The sequence below is a fragment of the Triturus cristatus genome, chromosome 4_1 (assembly GCF_964204655.1).
Source record: "Triturus cristatus chromosome 4_1, aTriCri1.1, whole genome shotgun sequence".
Taxonomy (NCBI): Eukaryota; Metazoa; Chordata; class Amphibia; order Caudata; family Salamandridae; genus Triturus; species Triturus cristatus.
In genome coordinates, this window is record NC_140585.1 from 754,798,593 (window position 1) to 754,816,599 (window position 18,007).

Here is an 18,007-nt window from a genome sequence, read left to right on the forward strand (position 1 = left end):
CTATCGACACACCGGGCGGTCTATACGCACTAAGGTGCATCCAACCCTGGAGCGTCTGTGTGCCACCTACATATACTTGCGAAGGTGGTAAAAAGGGTTCAAGGAGTCCTCTGTGTACAGATGAACCTGAAAAAAGCACATACAGTTCTGGGCAATCAGAAAATGATCCATTTAGAATTAGAATGAACAGTGCCCATTTCCGTGTGAACTCTCATTTGTGCGCATATAATCACCTCATTCTGAGTTATGCGCCCCATGTAATTACCATTGGTTGTTGGAACCGAGCATTCGTTCCATATTATGCGAGATTAGCATCAACCCACTAAATCATTGTGGAAATCGTGGGTGTCTTACGGCTACACAGCAATTGTGAGTATACTTGATGTGTGATTCTATAGAGCGGACAAAGACGCACGTGAAAAAAACTCTATTTGTGACATGCGTGCGCTAAGGAAATTATTTAAAAACAGAACACGGTGGAAAAAGGAAACGACTCAAGACTCACTCGCGATTCTTACTCGAATCATGTCATGGGCTCATAAGGGAGACAGACGGTGCTGCATTACTGTTGGACAAGAAACACAAAACACGGGCGGCAATGGTCAGAACACTTAACTCTAAGTGCCTCACGTGTGCGTGGCCACCAGCTCTTCCCTACATACTCTTACCTCAGCTCACCGACTGCCTGCCACAAACCTGCTGTGCTTCCCCCAGGCGCCCGGATGTTACTGAATGGGCAGCAAGGCTTCAACTAAATACTCCTCACTTCCTGGTCACATGACTAGTGGGCGTGGCCTGGAGTGAGGAGACAATTTTTAAAGCGACAGGTCGATTTCTGCCGGTGAATGGCTAGTCATAGGTGAGAAAATAAAGGGAGTCAAGAGTGATTATTAAACATATATTTACATGGAATAGGACCTTCCACACGTAGGAGGAATGCTACAGAGAGGAAAACAGTAATTCAGTTAAAATTACAAGGCACAATGAGGTTATTTGTTCAGCACAGAGTTCCAAGGTATGCAATCGTTCATACCATGTTTGTGGGTGGACAATCTGTGTATCCAGCGTTGTTCTTTTTCATACAGAAATTTCTGTGTGTTAGTACCAGTCACAGTTTCAATTATCGTCCAACGCATATCGTTGGGTGTGTGATTGTGTTGAAGAAAGTGTTCTGTTAGACGCGTGGTTTGTTTTTTGCATCTAATAGTGCTCCTGTGCTCACAGATCCTCTGCTTCACTTTCCTTGTTGTCATCCCTATGTAACGAAGTTCACACGGGCAGGTAATTAAATATACTGCATTAGTGGTGTTACAGTTTGTATGTTTTCTTTGTGACCATTCTCTGCCAGGTTCTAGGGATAGTGTTTTTGTGGCTGTGGTGAGATGGCACACGCTACAGTCACCGCATGGAAAATGACCTGTAATGTTAGGTAGTCCCCATGAATTAAGGACAGTACATCTTGTTGGTGTTTCTGGTTGTTTTGGTCTGGTGTGTACCAATGCATCTTTAATACTCCTTGCTCTCTTGAAAGAGAACAAGGGTTTTTCCCATTTTAGATTGCCTGTATTCAGGATGTTCCAGTGTTTGTTGATTGTCCTTGTGACCTGGTTCGAGATAGTACTGTATGTGGTGACGCACGTAAGAGGCGTGTCCGTCACTTGTTTCAGATTGGGTTCCAACAGTGCCTCACGGTTCTGATTAGCAGCCCGTTTTTTGCAAGTTGCCAATATCTTTTCGGGATATCCTCTGTCTGACAATTTGAGTGACAGGTCATTAGCTTGGGAGCGGAAGTCAGAGCTCTTGCTACAGTTTCTCCTAATTCTGAGGTATTGTCCGAAAGGGAGGTTTTCCCTGAGGGGCCTAGGGTGGAAGCTATCAAACCTAAGTAAATTGTTTTTCGCAGTCGGTTTGTAGTGTGTGCGGGTTTCAAGGGCCCCGTTCTCTATAGTGATCACAACGTCCAGAAAGACTAAGGACTGGGTGTCACTACAGTGAGTAAATCTGAGATGGTCATCGCAGGTATTTATCCATAAGAAAAATTCATTGAGAACATTCTGGGGTCCATTCCATACTAGGAGTACATCGTCGATGTACCTGCGCCATAGTGTTATGTTTCTAGAGAAGGGTTTGATGTGGTCAGGATGAACTTCTTCTCAAAGTCGTAGACATAGAGTCCTGCCACACTAGGAGCGAAGGTACTACCCATAGAAGTACCGCCCGTTTGTAAATACAGGGTACCCTCGAACTCAAAAAAATTCAGTTTCAGGGCTAGAGTGGCGCAGTCGATGATAAACCCCTTGGGGGTTCTATGGGACCATTCTGAGTTCTCGAGTGACTGCTCAAGCACGTTTAGGGTCGCATCCTGAGGGATGCTGGTGTAGAGACTTTCAATATCCAGGCTGACGAGGATGGTGTGTTCGTCAACCTGTATTGTTTTAAGTAATGACAGAAGACTTTTGGTATCCTGGAGATATGTTTCCGATTGTTGGACCATAGTCTTGAAAAAGAAGTCACAAAATCGTGATAGTGGCTCCAGGAGTGAACCAATCCCAGAGACAATGGGCCTCCCTGGTGGTGGGAACTTATCTTTGTGCATTTTGGGGAGGATGTAAAAGTAAGGAATTTTGCCTTCCGTGGTTGTCAAGTAATCTGCCTCCATTTTGGAGATCTCATTGTTACAGGCTGCTGAGTTAACCAATGAACTGATGTCACATTTTAGGTCATTAGATGGATCAGAGGGGAGTGGGAGGTAATTTCTCCTGTCAGATAACAGTCTCAAACATTCTGCTTGATACATTGCTTTATCCAGTATGACCACCCCTCCACCCTTGTCAGCTTGTTTTATTACAATGTCCTCACAGTTCTTAAGACCCTCTAAAGCAATCTTGCAATCTTTGTTGAGATTGAAAAACGGCTTCTTGTCTGGTAATCTCTCGATTTCGTTGAAGACCGCTTGTTCAAAGGTGCTTATTTCACCAGGGACCATGTGTGGTGGTGGTGTAAAACTAGATTTGAGTAGTAGGCCCGTATCATTAGTGTCAACAATTGGTATGTCGTTACTTTTAGTAGCAAAGAACGCTTTTAGTCTTAGTTTACGGAAGAAAGTGGCAAGTTCACAGTGTAGATTGAACTTATCTAGTTTGGGTGTCGGGACAAAGCCCAGTCCCTTTTCCAAAACTTGTTTTTCTGCCGATGTGAGCTCTTTTTCCGACAGGTTTGTGACTAGGCTCTGTTGCTGCTCGTCCCTGCCTGGGGTTCCTTGGTCCTGCTCCTCGTGTTGTGTCCCACTGCCCCCTCGTCTTCTTCCCAATGAACCTGTTGTTGATTTTGCGGCTTCCTTCGTCCTCTTCCCCTCCTGCCTCTCCCTAAAAAAGGCGGCCTAAACATATTTTGTGGGAAAGAGGGTTGCATGAAAGGTGGTTGCCAACCTGGAGCCACTATCACGATTTTGTGACTTCTTTTTCAAGACTATGGTCCAACAATCGGAAACATATCTCCAGGATACCAAAAGTCTTCTGTCATTACTTAAAACAATCCAGGTTGACGAACACACCATCCTCGTCAGCCTGGATATTGAAAGTCTCTACACCAGCATCCCTCAGGATGCGACCCTAAACGTGCTTGAGCAGTCACTCGAGAACTCAGAATGGTCCCATAGAACCCCCAAGGGGTTTATCATCGACTGCGCCACTCTAGCCCTGAAACGGAATTTTTTTGAGTTCGAGGGTACCCTGTATTTACAAACGGGCGGTACTTCTATGGGTAGTACCTTCGCTCCTAGTGTGGCAGGACTCTATGTCTACGACTTTGAGAAGAAGTTCATCCTGACCACATCCAACCCCTTCTCTAGAAACATAACACTATGGCGCAGGTACATCGACGATGTACTCCTAGTATGGAATGGACCCCAGAATGTTCTCAATGAATTTTTCTTATGGATAAATACCTGCGATGACCATCTCAGATTTACTCACTGTAGTGACACCCAGTCCTTAGTCTTTCTGGACGTTGTGATCACTATAGAGAACGGGGCCCTTGAAACCCGCACACACTACAAACCGACTGCGAAAAACAATTTACTTAGGTTTGATAGCTTCCACCCTAGGCCCCTCAGGGAAAACCTCCCTTTCGGACAATACCTCAGAATAAGGAGAAACTGTAGCAAGAGCTCTGACTTCCGCTCCCAAGCTAATGACCTGTCACTCAAATTGTCAGACAGAGGATATCCCGAAAAGATATTGGCAACTTGCAAAAAACGGGCTGCTAATCAGAACCGTGAGGCACTGTTGGAACCCAATCTGAAACAAGTGACGGACACGCCTCTTACGTGCGTCACCACATACAGTACTATCTCGAACCAGGTCACAAGGACAATCAACAAACACTGGAACATCCTGAATACAGGCAATCTAAAATGGGAAAAACCCTTGTTCTCTTTCAAGAGAGCAAGGAGTATTAAAGATGCATTGGTACACACCAGACCAAAACAACCAGAAACACCAACAAGATGTACTGTCCTTAATTCATGGGGACTACCTAACATTACAGGTCATTTTCCATGCGGTGACTGTAGCGTGTGCCATCTCACCACAGCCACAAAAACACTATCCCTAGAACCTGGCAGAGAATGGTCACAAAGAAAACATACAAACTGTAACACCACTAATGCAGTATATTTAATTACTTGCCCGTGTGAACTTCGTTACATAGGGATGACAACAAGGAAAGTGAAGCAGAGGATCTGTGAGCACAGGAGCACTATTAGATGCAAAAAACAAACCACGCGTCTAACAGAACACTTTCTTCAACACAATCACACACCCAACGATATGCGTTGGACGATAATTGAAACTGTGACTGGTACTAACACACAGAAATTTCTGTATGAAAAAGAACAACGCTGGATACACAGATTGTCCACCCACAAACATGGTATGAACGATTGCATACCTTGGAACTCTGTGCTGAACAAATAACCTCATTGTGCCTTGTAATTTTAACTGAATTACTGTTTTCCTCTCTGTAGCATTCCTCCTACGTGTGGAAGGTCCTATTCCATGTAAATATATGTTTAATAATCACTCTTGACTCCCTTTATTTTCTCACCTATGACTAGCCATTCACCGGCAGAAATCGACCTGTCGCTTTAAAAATTGTCTCCTCACTCCAGGCCACGCCCACTAGTCATGTGACCAGGAAGTGAGGAGTATTTAGTTGAAGCCTTGCTGCCCATTCAGTAACATCCGGGCGCCTGGGGGAAGCACAGCAGGTTTGTGGCAGGCAGTCGGTGAGCTGAGGTAAGAGTATGTAGGGAAGAGCTGGTGGCCACGCACACGTGAGGCACTTAGAGTTAAGTGTTCTGACCATTGCCGCCCGTGTTTTGTGTTTCTTGTCCAACAGTAATGCAGCACCGTCTGCCTCCCTTATGAGCCCATGACACGATTCGAGTAAGAATCGCGAGTGAGTCTTGAGTCGTTTCCTTTTTCCACCGTGTTCTGTTTTTAAATAATTTCCTTAGCGCACGCATGTCACAAATAGAGTTTTTTTCACGTGCGTCTTTGTCCGCTCTATAGAATCACACATCAAGTATACTCACAATTGCTGTGTAGCCGTAAGACACCCACGATTTCCACAATGATTTAGTGGGTTGATGCTAATCTCGCATAATATGGAACGAATGCTCGGTTCCAACAACCAATGGTAATTACATGGGGCGCATAACTCAGAATGAGGTGATTATATGCGCACAAATGAGAGTTCACACGGAAATGGGCACTGTTCATTCTAATTCTAAATGGATCATTTTCTGATTGCCCAGAACTGTATGTGCTTTTTTCAGGTTCATCTGTACACAGAGGACTCCTTGAACCCTTTTTACCACCTTCGCAAGTATATGTAGGTGGCACACAGACGCTCCAGGGTTGGATGCACCTTAGTGCGTGTAGACCGCCCGGTGTGTCGATAGGTCCTGACGAAAACCTGTGATTATACTCTAAGGTTGAAACATGTAGACCGTCAATATTTGGATAATACTTTAGGTCAAATTAAACCTACATTAGTATTACACTTCACCACTTTTTTAATCGTGACCCTGCTGCTCCATATTAAATTTGTTAGGGAGTACAGTAGGATTACTTTTAACTTTATTTCACTCACTCACACACGTCACTTACACGTACTGATATAATAACAAACCTGCTCCGCTGTAATCAGGCGTGGAAGCACACCCGAGTGGTATTCGACTGCTCGGGTGGACCCCGATGATGAAGCATGTCACCAACCAGGTTGGTGAGTGAGGGGTTTCATAAAAAAGAAATATTTTCTCTTTTTACTTCTCTGAGAACTCTCTAACAGACAGAAGGTCTTTACCTTCTCTCATTTAAGGATACCCCCTTCTTTGTTTATTTTATAAATCTTTATACCCTAAATCAGACATTCAATTGTAGCCATGACTTGGACTTGGAACTGAGAGTTATGTACGATGCTCTGCTCTACCTAGTTCCAATGGGCCTCTCTGGCAGACGGGGCATATCAAGGTGGTAGTGACAGACATATTCATGTTTAGTAAATAGTGCTGGGAGGGCAGTTGCACTGTTATTGAACATAACCTGGTTGCCAGAAAAGTGGTAGATGTTACCCATAATGGCTTTATGAGTGAACAGCCACTGCGCATACAGCATTGCATAAATACCTGTCACCAATCTAATTTTACATAATGTGATTGTTTTATAAATGAAGGCTGTGGGCACTGCACCGGATAAAACAAATTGAATGGGCAACATTATCTAGGTTATGATAGTGTCACGCTTAGCCCTGAGGCCTAACTCATCTAGTTCAGGTCCTAAAAGATCCACTTGCTAATTCTTTTGCTAATTGACTCCTAACTATAAGTGTTATTATACAATATTTACCTACTGAATCATCTTAGCACTATCAAACAGACTCCATAGTGCCACAGATATAACAGTTTATTCACAGTCAAACTCAGAAACAGGTGGTCTTTAGGAAGTTAGCAAGCTATAAAGCATATTTCTGATTGACTGAATAAATGCAGGTGTGTTAGTCAAGGCTTGATTGGCCAACATGAAATTATGTACCATCCTTTAAAATCTTAGGGCCTCATTACGACGGCGGTGGGACTGCCACCATCAGCCCGTCTGTGGTGGTCCCACCTCCATCGGAGCCTGCATTACCGCCTGCTACATTATGATGGCGGGCGGATGCTTGTTGGTCAGAGAGACCGACCCCCATGGATACGACGGGCTCAAGGAACCTTTGGAGGGAACCGCAGTCCCAACAATGGTGGCGGTGCCTGCCAGGCACTGCCGTTGGGATTATGATGTCCCTTTCTGCTGGCCGTTTCATGGCAGTTTGCCCAACATGAAAAGGCAGGCGGAAAGGGACATTGGGGGCCTGTAGCAGACCCCTTTGGCCCTCAGACATGGGACCTGGGGAGCACCTATTGTGGCCCCCAACATATCCCTGCACCATATGGCAGGAACCACATGGTGCCTGCCACATAGCGCAGGGATATGCAAAATGTGCATTTTAAGGTATTGCGGCATGTACTGCAGCCCGCAGCACATACCGCAATACTAAAACATATACTTTGCAACTGCTTTGAAGGCGGTTGCATTGTAATTCCCATGGTGGGACCACCAACCACAAGTCGGGCGGTCCCATTCCCAATATGAGGCCGGTCAGAAGAAAGTCCGACCACCATCATAATGAGGCCCTTACTTATTAGCTGCCAAAGACAGGCACTAAACTGCCACTCTGACCCAAGTACCTCAACGCTAAATCTTCTGACCCACACAGCAGGACTCAGGCTGCCGCAGCCTATATCCTGGACCTTGCCTGTTTGCATGTTCTGGGCAGCTGAGAGGAGGAGCAGACCCCGACCTAAGAAGGCTTCTGTGGTGTTGGGAAGGTGGATTCAATCTTGTGCTCTCCCAGCAAGACGCTGTGGGGCTTGATTGGACTGGCAATGCTAGCCTGGGTGAGTGCACAATGGGGGCTGGGTGCAGAGTGTGATGCAAATGATGAGGACTTTATGCTGGAGCGGACACTCTGGTATACTGGACTAGGCTCTTGGGGGACTGTCTAATCATCCTGTCCGACCCAAACGGAAGGGAATTAGACAGCGATCTAAGAAACCAGGGGTGACCTGGCACAGTGCTGAAGGCATCCCCTGACTGCTTGTGCCTGCACAGAGACCAAGTCTGCAAGAGCGGCCCCAATGTCATGTATGGCCAGTGGAAGGAAATCATCATATTGAACAGCCAGGCTTTACTGATGGCCCAACTAGAAGGCAGTGTAGGGTAAGATTTGTCAGTTGCCCCTGCCACTTATCAAGAGGATTTCATTCTAATTTTTAGCCCGACGGCCCAACGTCTGGAGATTGGTGGTGATTGAACCAAGCATACACCGATTTTTGCCGTCTGGGGCCAGTACCCACATTGAATTAGTGCATGGTTGGGCATGTTATTGGCTGGCTCTAATAAATGTAGTTGGCTGGGGTAGAGCTTGGAGTTACATGTTTGCATAAAGTGTACAATACTAACCGTTCATAGAAGTTGCTATTATGTTCAAACCCTTGGGCAACAGTTACTTCTTCAGTAGATTTATAGGGAGGGGGTTACACTGGTGTGTTTGTTGCATTTTGATGGTTCAACAGTTCCCTTGCTTTCACAACATTAGACTACATCGACATACTCAGTTCTTAACAAAGCAAATTACCACTCATGACTCCATTCAGCTCTGAGCCGAAGGAGTACTGTATCATCAAATAGAATGTAAATGGCATTAAAGACCGAAATACATTGGTTGCAGGATTGAAATACATTAAATGCCAAGCCACAGAGATAGTACTATTGCAACAATGTCACTTGCTAGGCAGAAACTATAGCTTCCGGGTGGAGATATGTATAGTCATGTGTCTTTCACTTGGACTTTACCAAGAGGTGCTGGGACTGGCAATACAACTTTATAAATCATTTCCTTTTTTTTTTTTTTTTTTAAATTTTTTTATTTGTGCTTGTGGTTACAACAGAGAGAAAAGAAAAAGAAGAAAAGAAAAAACAATGAGTAAAAAGAAAAGAAAAAACAAGAAAAGAACAGGCCTTAATTCAGGACAATGAGAGAGTACACAATAACTGTAAGCATAAGCGATACTAGCAAAAACTTACTAAACAGTACTCGGCACAGTATAAATGAGCGGAAAAAAAAAAAAAAAACTGAAAGAAGCACATAAATAAGGATTCTTCCATCATTAATCATTACATTACAGTTGGTCATTAGGGGGCATTATATAACATCTTGCAATACTATTAAAAGACTTACTACTTAACCTAGGTAGGGCAGCAGAACCAATGTTATTGACCTATCCATGCCTCGAGTGAAGCCCAGATCTTTCTACCAAAATCACGCCTGGATCTACCCCACCTAGCCCAGACTCCGGACTCCAGGTTATATAGTGCAAGAATCCTCCTTCTCCAGTCAAGGAAGGTAGGTGACCCGGAGCTTATCCACTCTGAGGTGATACAAAGGCGAACCATAGCCATAGCTATTAACAGGAAGGCTGACGAATATCGGGGCCGAGTATGCTCGCTATTACTTTGATACCCACAGATAACTAACTCGGGAGAGAGAACAGCTGGGATCCCAAGATTAACGTTGAGAAACTGCTCTACGTCCTTCAAAAAAATCTTCAGCTTATGGCATCCGAAAAACATATGGACATCGTCAGCCGCCATTAACCCACACCTTGGGCAACTGTGCCCCACACAACCCGCCCACTTAGATATCTTGGCTGGCGTATAATAAAGGTCAAATAGAGCCATATAGCACTGAGATCGTAGACTGCCAGAAATGAGGACCCTACCGGCTAATTCCAGGGAAGTGACTATATCTATTCCTGTTACACCAAATTTGGCTTCTAATTTTGATGTAGACGCAGAAATATCGTCAGGAAGCTTTGTAAGTAAATGACGGTAAATTACCCCTATTTTAGAACGCTTAGCAATAAGTTCAATCAGCATTATCTTCCCAAATAGTCCTTCAGACTCCAATTTATTTTTTTCTATAAAACTACGGAGCTGTAAATATTTAAAGAAGTCAGATGTATTAAGCAGATGCCTCTCCTTAAGACATGCGAAAGAGGCCAGCCTCCCTTCATACCCTAAGTTACCAAGCACAGTCAATCCTAAGGCTGACCAATTAAAGGTGACTTGATCCTGAAAGACTGCTGGCAATAACCGGGCTGCAGAAAAGGGTGTATAGAAGTTGATGTTGGGGACTAAGAATTTACGGCGGACCTTACGCCACACCGAAAACATGTACCAAATGACCTTAAACCTAGTTCTTTTATAATAACTTGGTTCTAAAACCCGAACTAAGACTCGCTTAACATCTTCACCCAGCCCGATTTCAAAAATTGAGGGCCTGCAGGCCAAAGAGGGGCCGGCGACGTCTCCCAACAATGGTAGCCCAAAGTATTGAATCATTGAAGACCAGAAATAAAATAACAAGCTAGGGACCCCCCAACCACCACGTGAGCGAGACTGGAGCATCCATTTAGCCGCCCTTCTGGGCTGCTTGTAACCCCAGAGAAACCTACTGCAAATTCTGTCTGCCAAAACTAAGCTGGAATGAGGCATCTCCAAAGGTACTGTTCTAAAAATATATAAAAATTTAGGAAGAATCAACATCTTAAGGACATTGCATCTGCCATAGAGGGAAAGATGGAGATTATCCAGCCTTGCCAATATTGTTTTTACAGAATTAATTATAGGCAAAATGTTTAAATCTGGGACAGTACTTACATGTGCTGTAATATATACACCGAGATATTTTGCAGACTGCACTATAGGGGCATCTGAGGGGCCCATAGCTGTGGATTGAATAACTTGGGTCTTAGCGGCATTAAGTTTGTAGCCTGAAAAGGCTCCATACTGATCTGCTATGATCTTAACAGCCGTATAGGCAGACGAGAAATCATTTCCAATTACTATCACTTATAGGACAGATGCTCTAGGACGTTATGTAATAGTGATTGGTTCACCTGAGGATAACTTTTTGACAATTACTTGCACTTATACCCCATCATCTCTAACTGACAGTACCCTTAAAGTTCTTATCGATCTTCTCAGTGGGACTCCACAAGAGAAAACAGTTGTTGAGCTCTATTATGAATACAGATTGGGGTTCACAGAGTCTGAAACTAGTGGGAACTCACAAATCTGACATCCTTCCATGGCACAAATGCCTCTCTGGGGTTGTGTAGTATCTGGAGGATCCGGCACCTGGGAGGAAGGGCCTACGGTTCATGGCAGCTCAGAAAGACCACTCAGCTACCGAGAAGAACAGTTAGGGGTAGTAGGAACCCAAATCCTTTCATGAGGCATCTCCGACTACTCGCCAATCGAACTGTGGCTCGACCGTGGGAGAGAGACCATCAACCCATGTGGCACTTAAATGCCTTGTGGTTGACAGATAGTACCTTCTCTGTATTTGTTCTGGAACAAATAAATGCTTGCTTCCAGCTCAACATGAGATCAACCACCTCAAACACAGGGCTGTAGAAAGCCGTTAAGGCAACCATGACTTTTCTATCTAATAAGCTGCTGAAACTGGAGAAAGCCATCTCATCCCTAGAGATGGTAGTCCTTGACTTAGAACAGAAACAGACGTCCACCCAGGATGGGCCTATACGTAGCTAGAATTATCAAAAACTCAACTAAGCTGGCTTTAGATACAGCTAGGCTCACTGGTTGGTCTCACAACAACACATCTATGAGTCAGAGTACAAAGCAGGGAAACTGTGTACTAGCTCACCTTCTGAAAATATTTTTTCTATATGTGGCCCCTCAAGTCACCAGGTGCATCCCTCTATGAGTATAGCATCAGCCTTTGCTGACTACTTTAAAATCCTCTACACAGCACCACTTCCTTCGTAGTTCATGTTGATCAAGCCTGTACTCCAAGAAATCCCAACATGAGCCCCTGAATCAGGTGTGAGAGAATCAAGATCAAGATTTTCCTCAGAGGTTCTTGATGTGATAAGTGTGCTGCAATCATGCAAGACTGCTGGCCTAAAGTGTTTTCCCATCAAATTCTTTAACAAGTTTGCATACCTCCCAAAGCCCCACCTTTCAGATGCATTTGCTGAGGCAACACTAACCAGCTTTCTCCCAACAGACTTGAAAGGTGAACCCATTTTAGAGTTTTTAAATTCCAGCAAGGTCATGGAGCAATGCTCATCATATCACCCCCTATCTTTTATAATCCTGGAAGATAAAAAATCCTTGTCAACAAATGTGTCCTCTTAAGACTACCCTATTAGTAGGTGCACCTGGCAGTGTTGCACTCTCTTGCCAATGCTTTTCGTGCTAGCTATCAAGCCCTTAGCTAAATGGATTAGGTAGGATGGCTTGGTGTAGGACTCCCAGTGGGATGGAGACTTTGAAGACCAGTTATTGCTCTACGAAGATGATATGCTCTTCCTTATGTGGTACCCCAGGTGGAAAGACCAAAGACTGATGGAGATACTTGATCTTAAATTAGGTGCATTAAGGGTTAGTGTTAATTGGTATAGGTCCATCATTGTTCCAGTTCCAGGCGGTTCTCTGATTACCAGTTGGAAACCTTTGCTACAGGTTTGCTATATGCCCTAGTTAGGCTCACGTAGCAAAGCAGCCTATTTCTTACATTGTCCTCACAAATAACATACCCAGCTGTGATATTTTGAACACATTTGCACGCACGATAATGTTCGATTAGTTTCTCTTAAACTGAACTTGTTTTTACATCTAGCTTCACACAACCTTTTCACAACGCCCTGAACATAATGTACAAGATCTTGTTTTGTACTATGCACAAATGTCATCACTATCTTCATCTACGGGGTGACAGGGCTATCTACATATCCATAACATCACTAATCTATGCGTACATCACAAGGCTGCTTTCTATTATAAAAGATGAGCATCCTGATAGATTAGCAGAGGAGGTACTTCCGCTGACAATGAGGGTACTTGCATGCTGAGAAATCCCCACGCAGCAACCTGACATCTTGTAAGGGGTATCCAGTTCATCTATCTCATCAGGTAATATGTTTGGATCATCCCTTCGGGGATTCTTAGCTCTACACCTACACACCCTCTAGTTACACTTAAAGAAGTGTTTGCATAGTAGGAGTATGCTAGATTGCTTCCTTGTTTATATGCCTGCATATATACATTGTTTAGCACTGTGGTAGAACTATATCTACTATTGACGCTTTATGTGCTTGTAATCATGTTTATCTGCTTCTGTCTACTAATCATTGCAGCTCACATATTTTATGCAAGAATATTGTTTGTTCAATAAATATTATTGAAAACGTCCCATTGTGTATTCTCTGTATATTTCTCTGACAGTAAGTAAGCTTGAGTGACTGAGCGAAAGGTACTGTACTGTTTTCAGAATCCCTGAGTGGTCAGGGTTGTCATGTTCAGTGGTTGCCAGAAAACCATTCACTCCCTGGTAGGTTAGGGGGGCGTACAGTGGCACTGTGAGCTAGCTGGTCTCTAGGCCAACATATCCTGCAGGGGTGTCCCTAATCAGTCTAAACATCAAGACCTTAGTTTATGTTGTTCAAACAATGAGCAGGTCATTCGGATTGGTAGGACCTACATGACAGTCCTGGCACTACTTCAAGTATCTCAGTGTTAATTTTGCAAAAAACCCTTGAAGGTGTTGGGATCTAAATATGGCCCCTTCAATAGAGGATAGGTAAAGAGAGTCCAGAGAGGGAATTCTCTTCCACCCATGATCCTTGGAAGATCAGCATTAATCAACATGATTGAACTTCCAAGACTGCTGTATTCCTTACAGAATTACTCATATGACATTCTCTGTAGTTATTTTCTCTGTCCGGCACTTCATCTGAACTCGGATCTCATAGGACAAGTCTGTCCTATTTGCCTGCAGCAAAGGCCTCTGCCTCCCTCACTTGCAGCTATATTATTCAGCAGCTCACTTCATTATGGTCAATGACTGGTGGTTTGGCAATGGGGACGACCCGGCTTAAAGACTGGAATAAGACCTCTACGAGGACTCAGTCCTGCTGAAACTCCTATATGGCTCAACAATCCCAACAACATTGCCCACAGTTTCCAAAATGAGTTTCAAATACGGAGAGAGGGTTGATGGTTGACTTACAGATTTTAGGGTGATAAATCTCATTGGAATCTCAAGGCCAGGAGACATTTGGATGAGACGATCTGTAAAGATTGAATTTGGAAGGAGACCACCCTCTACAGTAAGTCCCATTTCTATTGCAACCTGTAGCTGCAGCACACCCTAGTATATTATCATTCAGAATTGCATAACCTTCCCGAAATGAGTACACTAGAGGCTAAATTAACCATATAACCTTGGGTAGAAAAAACATGTTCCAGACCTATCAATCCTTGGTGAAAAATCCTTCAGACCCCCTGGGGCTGCTTTGTTGGCACTTTGAGCGCAGCTCAGGGCTCCTAGATGAAGACAAATAGAGGGAAGCAAAGATGGCCCCTGAATACCAGCAATGTCAGCCAGACTCTGATAAGTTTGACATATATTTCTATAGAACACATAACAACCAGAGTGCTGTGGAAAATGTGGAAGGATCAGCACCTGACTACTTGTAGAAGGTGGTGGTTGGGGACATGAGATCTCCTACACGTGGTATAGCGTTGCCCAGTAGTTCAGAAATACTGTTTACAAGTACAACTCACTCTATCAACAATCCTGGAACAGCCTTTGGACCACAACCCTAATTTGGAGCTACTGGGACTCATGGAGGACCTTGGAGGTGCATGGTGCTCCGGCATTCTAATAGGCCCTGGCCTCCTCATAGCAAAGTATGACACTGCAAGATACTGGAGCACATTAGAGGACAGAATCGGCAAGGTACCCCGGGTAAAAAGTAAAGTATGGCGAACAGGATTGGCACTTTTCCGAATAACTTAACAAGGGGCTTATGAACTACCCAACTTCCTTCCCTCAGATGGTATATTCCTGTACTGGGTGCTCATTCTCATTGTGCTGTAAAGTAGGTACAAGATTGGTGCTGTACTTTGTGATGTATTGTGCATTTAAACTACAATAACATTTGTATAAAAAAATTAAAGGCAAGTATGTATTGCAAAATGTAGATGCCAGCGTGGAAAAGGTCTTACTGTAGAGTCAGGTTGTTTTTATACTGCTAACACTGACAATAACGTTACCTCTGAGGAGCACAGCATTGGAAAATTGTTCAAACCCGCCCCATACTGTAGGAAGCCTCGAGCAGATAAGGTAACTTGAGGGCAAAGCTGGGTGATGGCAGCCCATCATGCCTTAAAACATCCCATAACCTGCAGCCTAGAGGGGAAATGCCAGAATGGCAGCCCAGGTCTGATTAGCTTAGTCCGTTGGGAGATGGCTAGAGCTGTTACTGCTTGAAATGGAAATATAAAAAAAATGCCAACGAGTGTGCCTTATACCTGAAAGTGCCTTTTTCGTCACTGGTTAGTTGATGTTCGAAAAACTCATCATACATCCACTCTGCTATTCTTCTTTACACTCATTTATACATTCATCCATTTGCTGACTCATTCTTGCACTCACTCACTCACTCACTCCCTCACCCAACCACCATAAAATACACACATGCAAAGTAAACAAACTTATGCCAGCTAAATTAATAGGCTAAATGTGTCTAAAATATTGGGGCAATAAAAAGGCTTTTTGACTTTAATATATGCGTTTAAAATTAAATGTGACCACCCTACTGCCTGCTGCCTTTGTCAAAACGTTTTTCAATAAACAGTTGAGAACTAAGGAATCTGATCTAACCTTTCCCAATGAACCAATCAGTCTATGCTCTTAATCATTGGCCTGTCACTATAATCAGGCCTAGTGTTCTGAGCTTAAGTTTTTCCACAGGGCATCCATCAGGCAGTCATAAAATAACAAATATATTCAATGTTACAGTTGACAAAACAGTTTGCATCCTCTCCTAAGTGCAAACCTTCTACCCCCAGGGTTTGTCAGAGGAGCTAACCAAAACCAAATACCATTGCCTAATAAGCTAATTTGTGAGATTTTGTGTAATACAATATCCGCCTACTGGCTTTAACAAGGCCTAATGAAAATCCTTCTTTAAAGGCCCATTTATTGACAAATACTTTACAAAATGTATAAGGCAGCTTTACTGCCTTTGTTGTAAATTTTGATAGATAACAAATCAGACCTATGTCATTTGAGATAACATTTACCAATGAAGCTTATAACCCTCATTGGTGGCTTGTCACCATAGTCTCCTGAGGCTGACTGTATTGGGGATAGGATTTCACACAAGGCAGCTACTAGGAATGCAGTATTAAAATCACAATTGTGTACACGATAAAATTTAAAACAAGAATATACAACGTTAACAAGGTGTATGACATTCCAGTTCTTGTACCCTAAGGGTTTGTCTAAAAACCCTTGCATAATTCAGTATTTTATAAGATATGTGAATCAAATACCTATCTGCAGGCTTTAAAGGAAGAATGAATCCAATATTAAAGGCATATTCCCTTTAAAATCTAGTTTTCCCAATAAATCACTCTAGCCTGTAGCATTTGTTGTAAAATGTGATAATAAGTTGATCAGTCTTGGTCATTGTTTTTTCACCACAACCAACTTAATCCACTGTACTTAGGATAAGTTTTCACACAAGGCAAAAAGTGCAATACAAGCATGCTTTTTCAATGGAAGCATGCACCTTCCACCCAATCAAAACTTGCAAAGATAGACATGTTCAGGGAACCTAAGCCCCTCTCTCAGTATTGCTTCATAAAGCACTCTTTCTGGTAGGTGCAGTCAAGCCAGACCTAATTAGCACATTTACTCACTTTCCCAGAGTACCTCTTTGCCACTGAGCCTTGTTGATACTCTCCAATTAGAATTATTGCAACCCTGCTGAGAAGTGCTGAAACTCTCCCTTTCAAATTAAATGAGTGCAGGTGCTCAGTCCCTGGCAGTGCCTATGCATGAAATCACTGCCTTCAACCTTTTTATAGGTAAGCTATAGAAGGGAAAATGCTTCACAAGTTATTTTCGCTACTTTACCAGAGATATTAATGTTAGGCAGGGTCCAAGTTTGTCTCCGCATTTCTTACGGTCAGTATCACAGGAGGGGCAATGACCGTATCTTTTGCCTGTTCTCCCATACTTACTCAATCACTCTCTCACTCACTCACTTAAAAAGCCCACAACTACCTTGAATGCCCTAAAATCTACAACAGCAGCTCTCATCATATATATTTATAGCTAATAATGAAATATGGAAGCACATAGAATTTGGAAGTGACAAAACCGATGGGTTACATGTGTAGAAATATGAAATTAACTGACCTTTAGAGGTGGCTGATAAGTGAATAATGGTTTGCTGATATGTTTTACTCATCTGCCTGATATTAATATGCTTAAAAGTAGCTGTATTTGTAGCTATAATAACATATATCTATCTTCTCATAAGTTTTGATCCAAATCCAGTGAAGAAATATACATTCTGGACAATAGTCATTGGTGCGTTTTTTCAGTGGACCTGCACTTATGGAGTACACCAGGCTCAAGTTCAGAGATACAACATCTGTAAATCCATACTCCAAGCAAAAATGTAAGTTGGATACACATTGTGGAAACGGAGCATGTAGATTTACTAATGTAACCTTCTAATCTAATCTTGGTTTTATGTGTTTTTTTATTTCACCCACTCCTATTATATATTTATATCTATTTCTCTATATCTACATCTTTATGTGTATGTGTGTGTAGATAGATATATATATTCACAATAAAATAATGGTTACAGCGATGTTAAAGTAAGGTTCAGATCTCACACACCTAAAACCATAGAAATGTACCAGATAAAGTTAGGTATTCTCTCAAGTAACTATAACTTGTGTCCTAAGGTAACTATAACTCGCGCCCTCGCCATGCACTGCTAATTACC

The 18,007-nt window shown here is 43.1% G+C and overlaps 1 protein-coding gene across 1 annotated transcript in view; it reads left to right on the forward strand.

The window, feature by feature from the left end:
- LOC146855485 (sodium-coupled monocarboxylate transporter 1-like) overlaps positions 1-18,007 on the forward strand; it is a 425,617-nt gene that overhangs the window by 184,744 nt on the left and 222,866 nt on the right. The window contains exon 6 of the mRNA XM_085651146.1: positions 17,531-17,671. Within this exon, the coding sequence (XP_085507272.1) occupies positions 17,531-17,671 (141 nt within the window). The remainder of the gene's footprint in view (positions 1-17,530; positions 17,672-18,007) is intronic.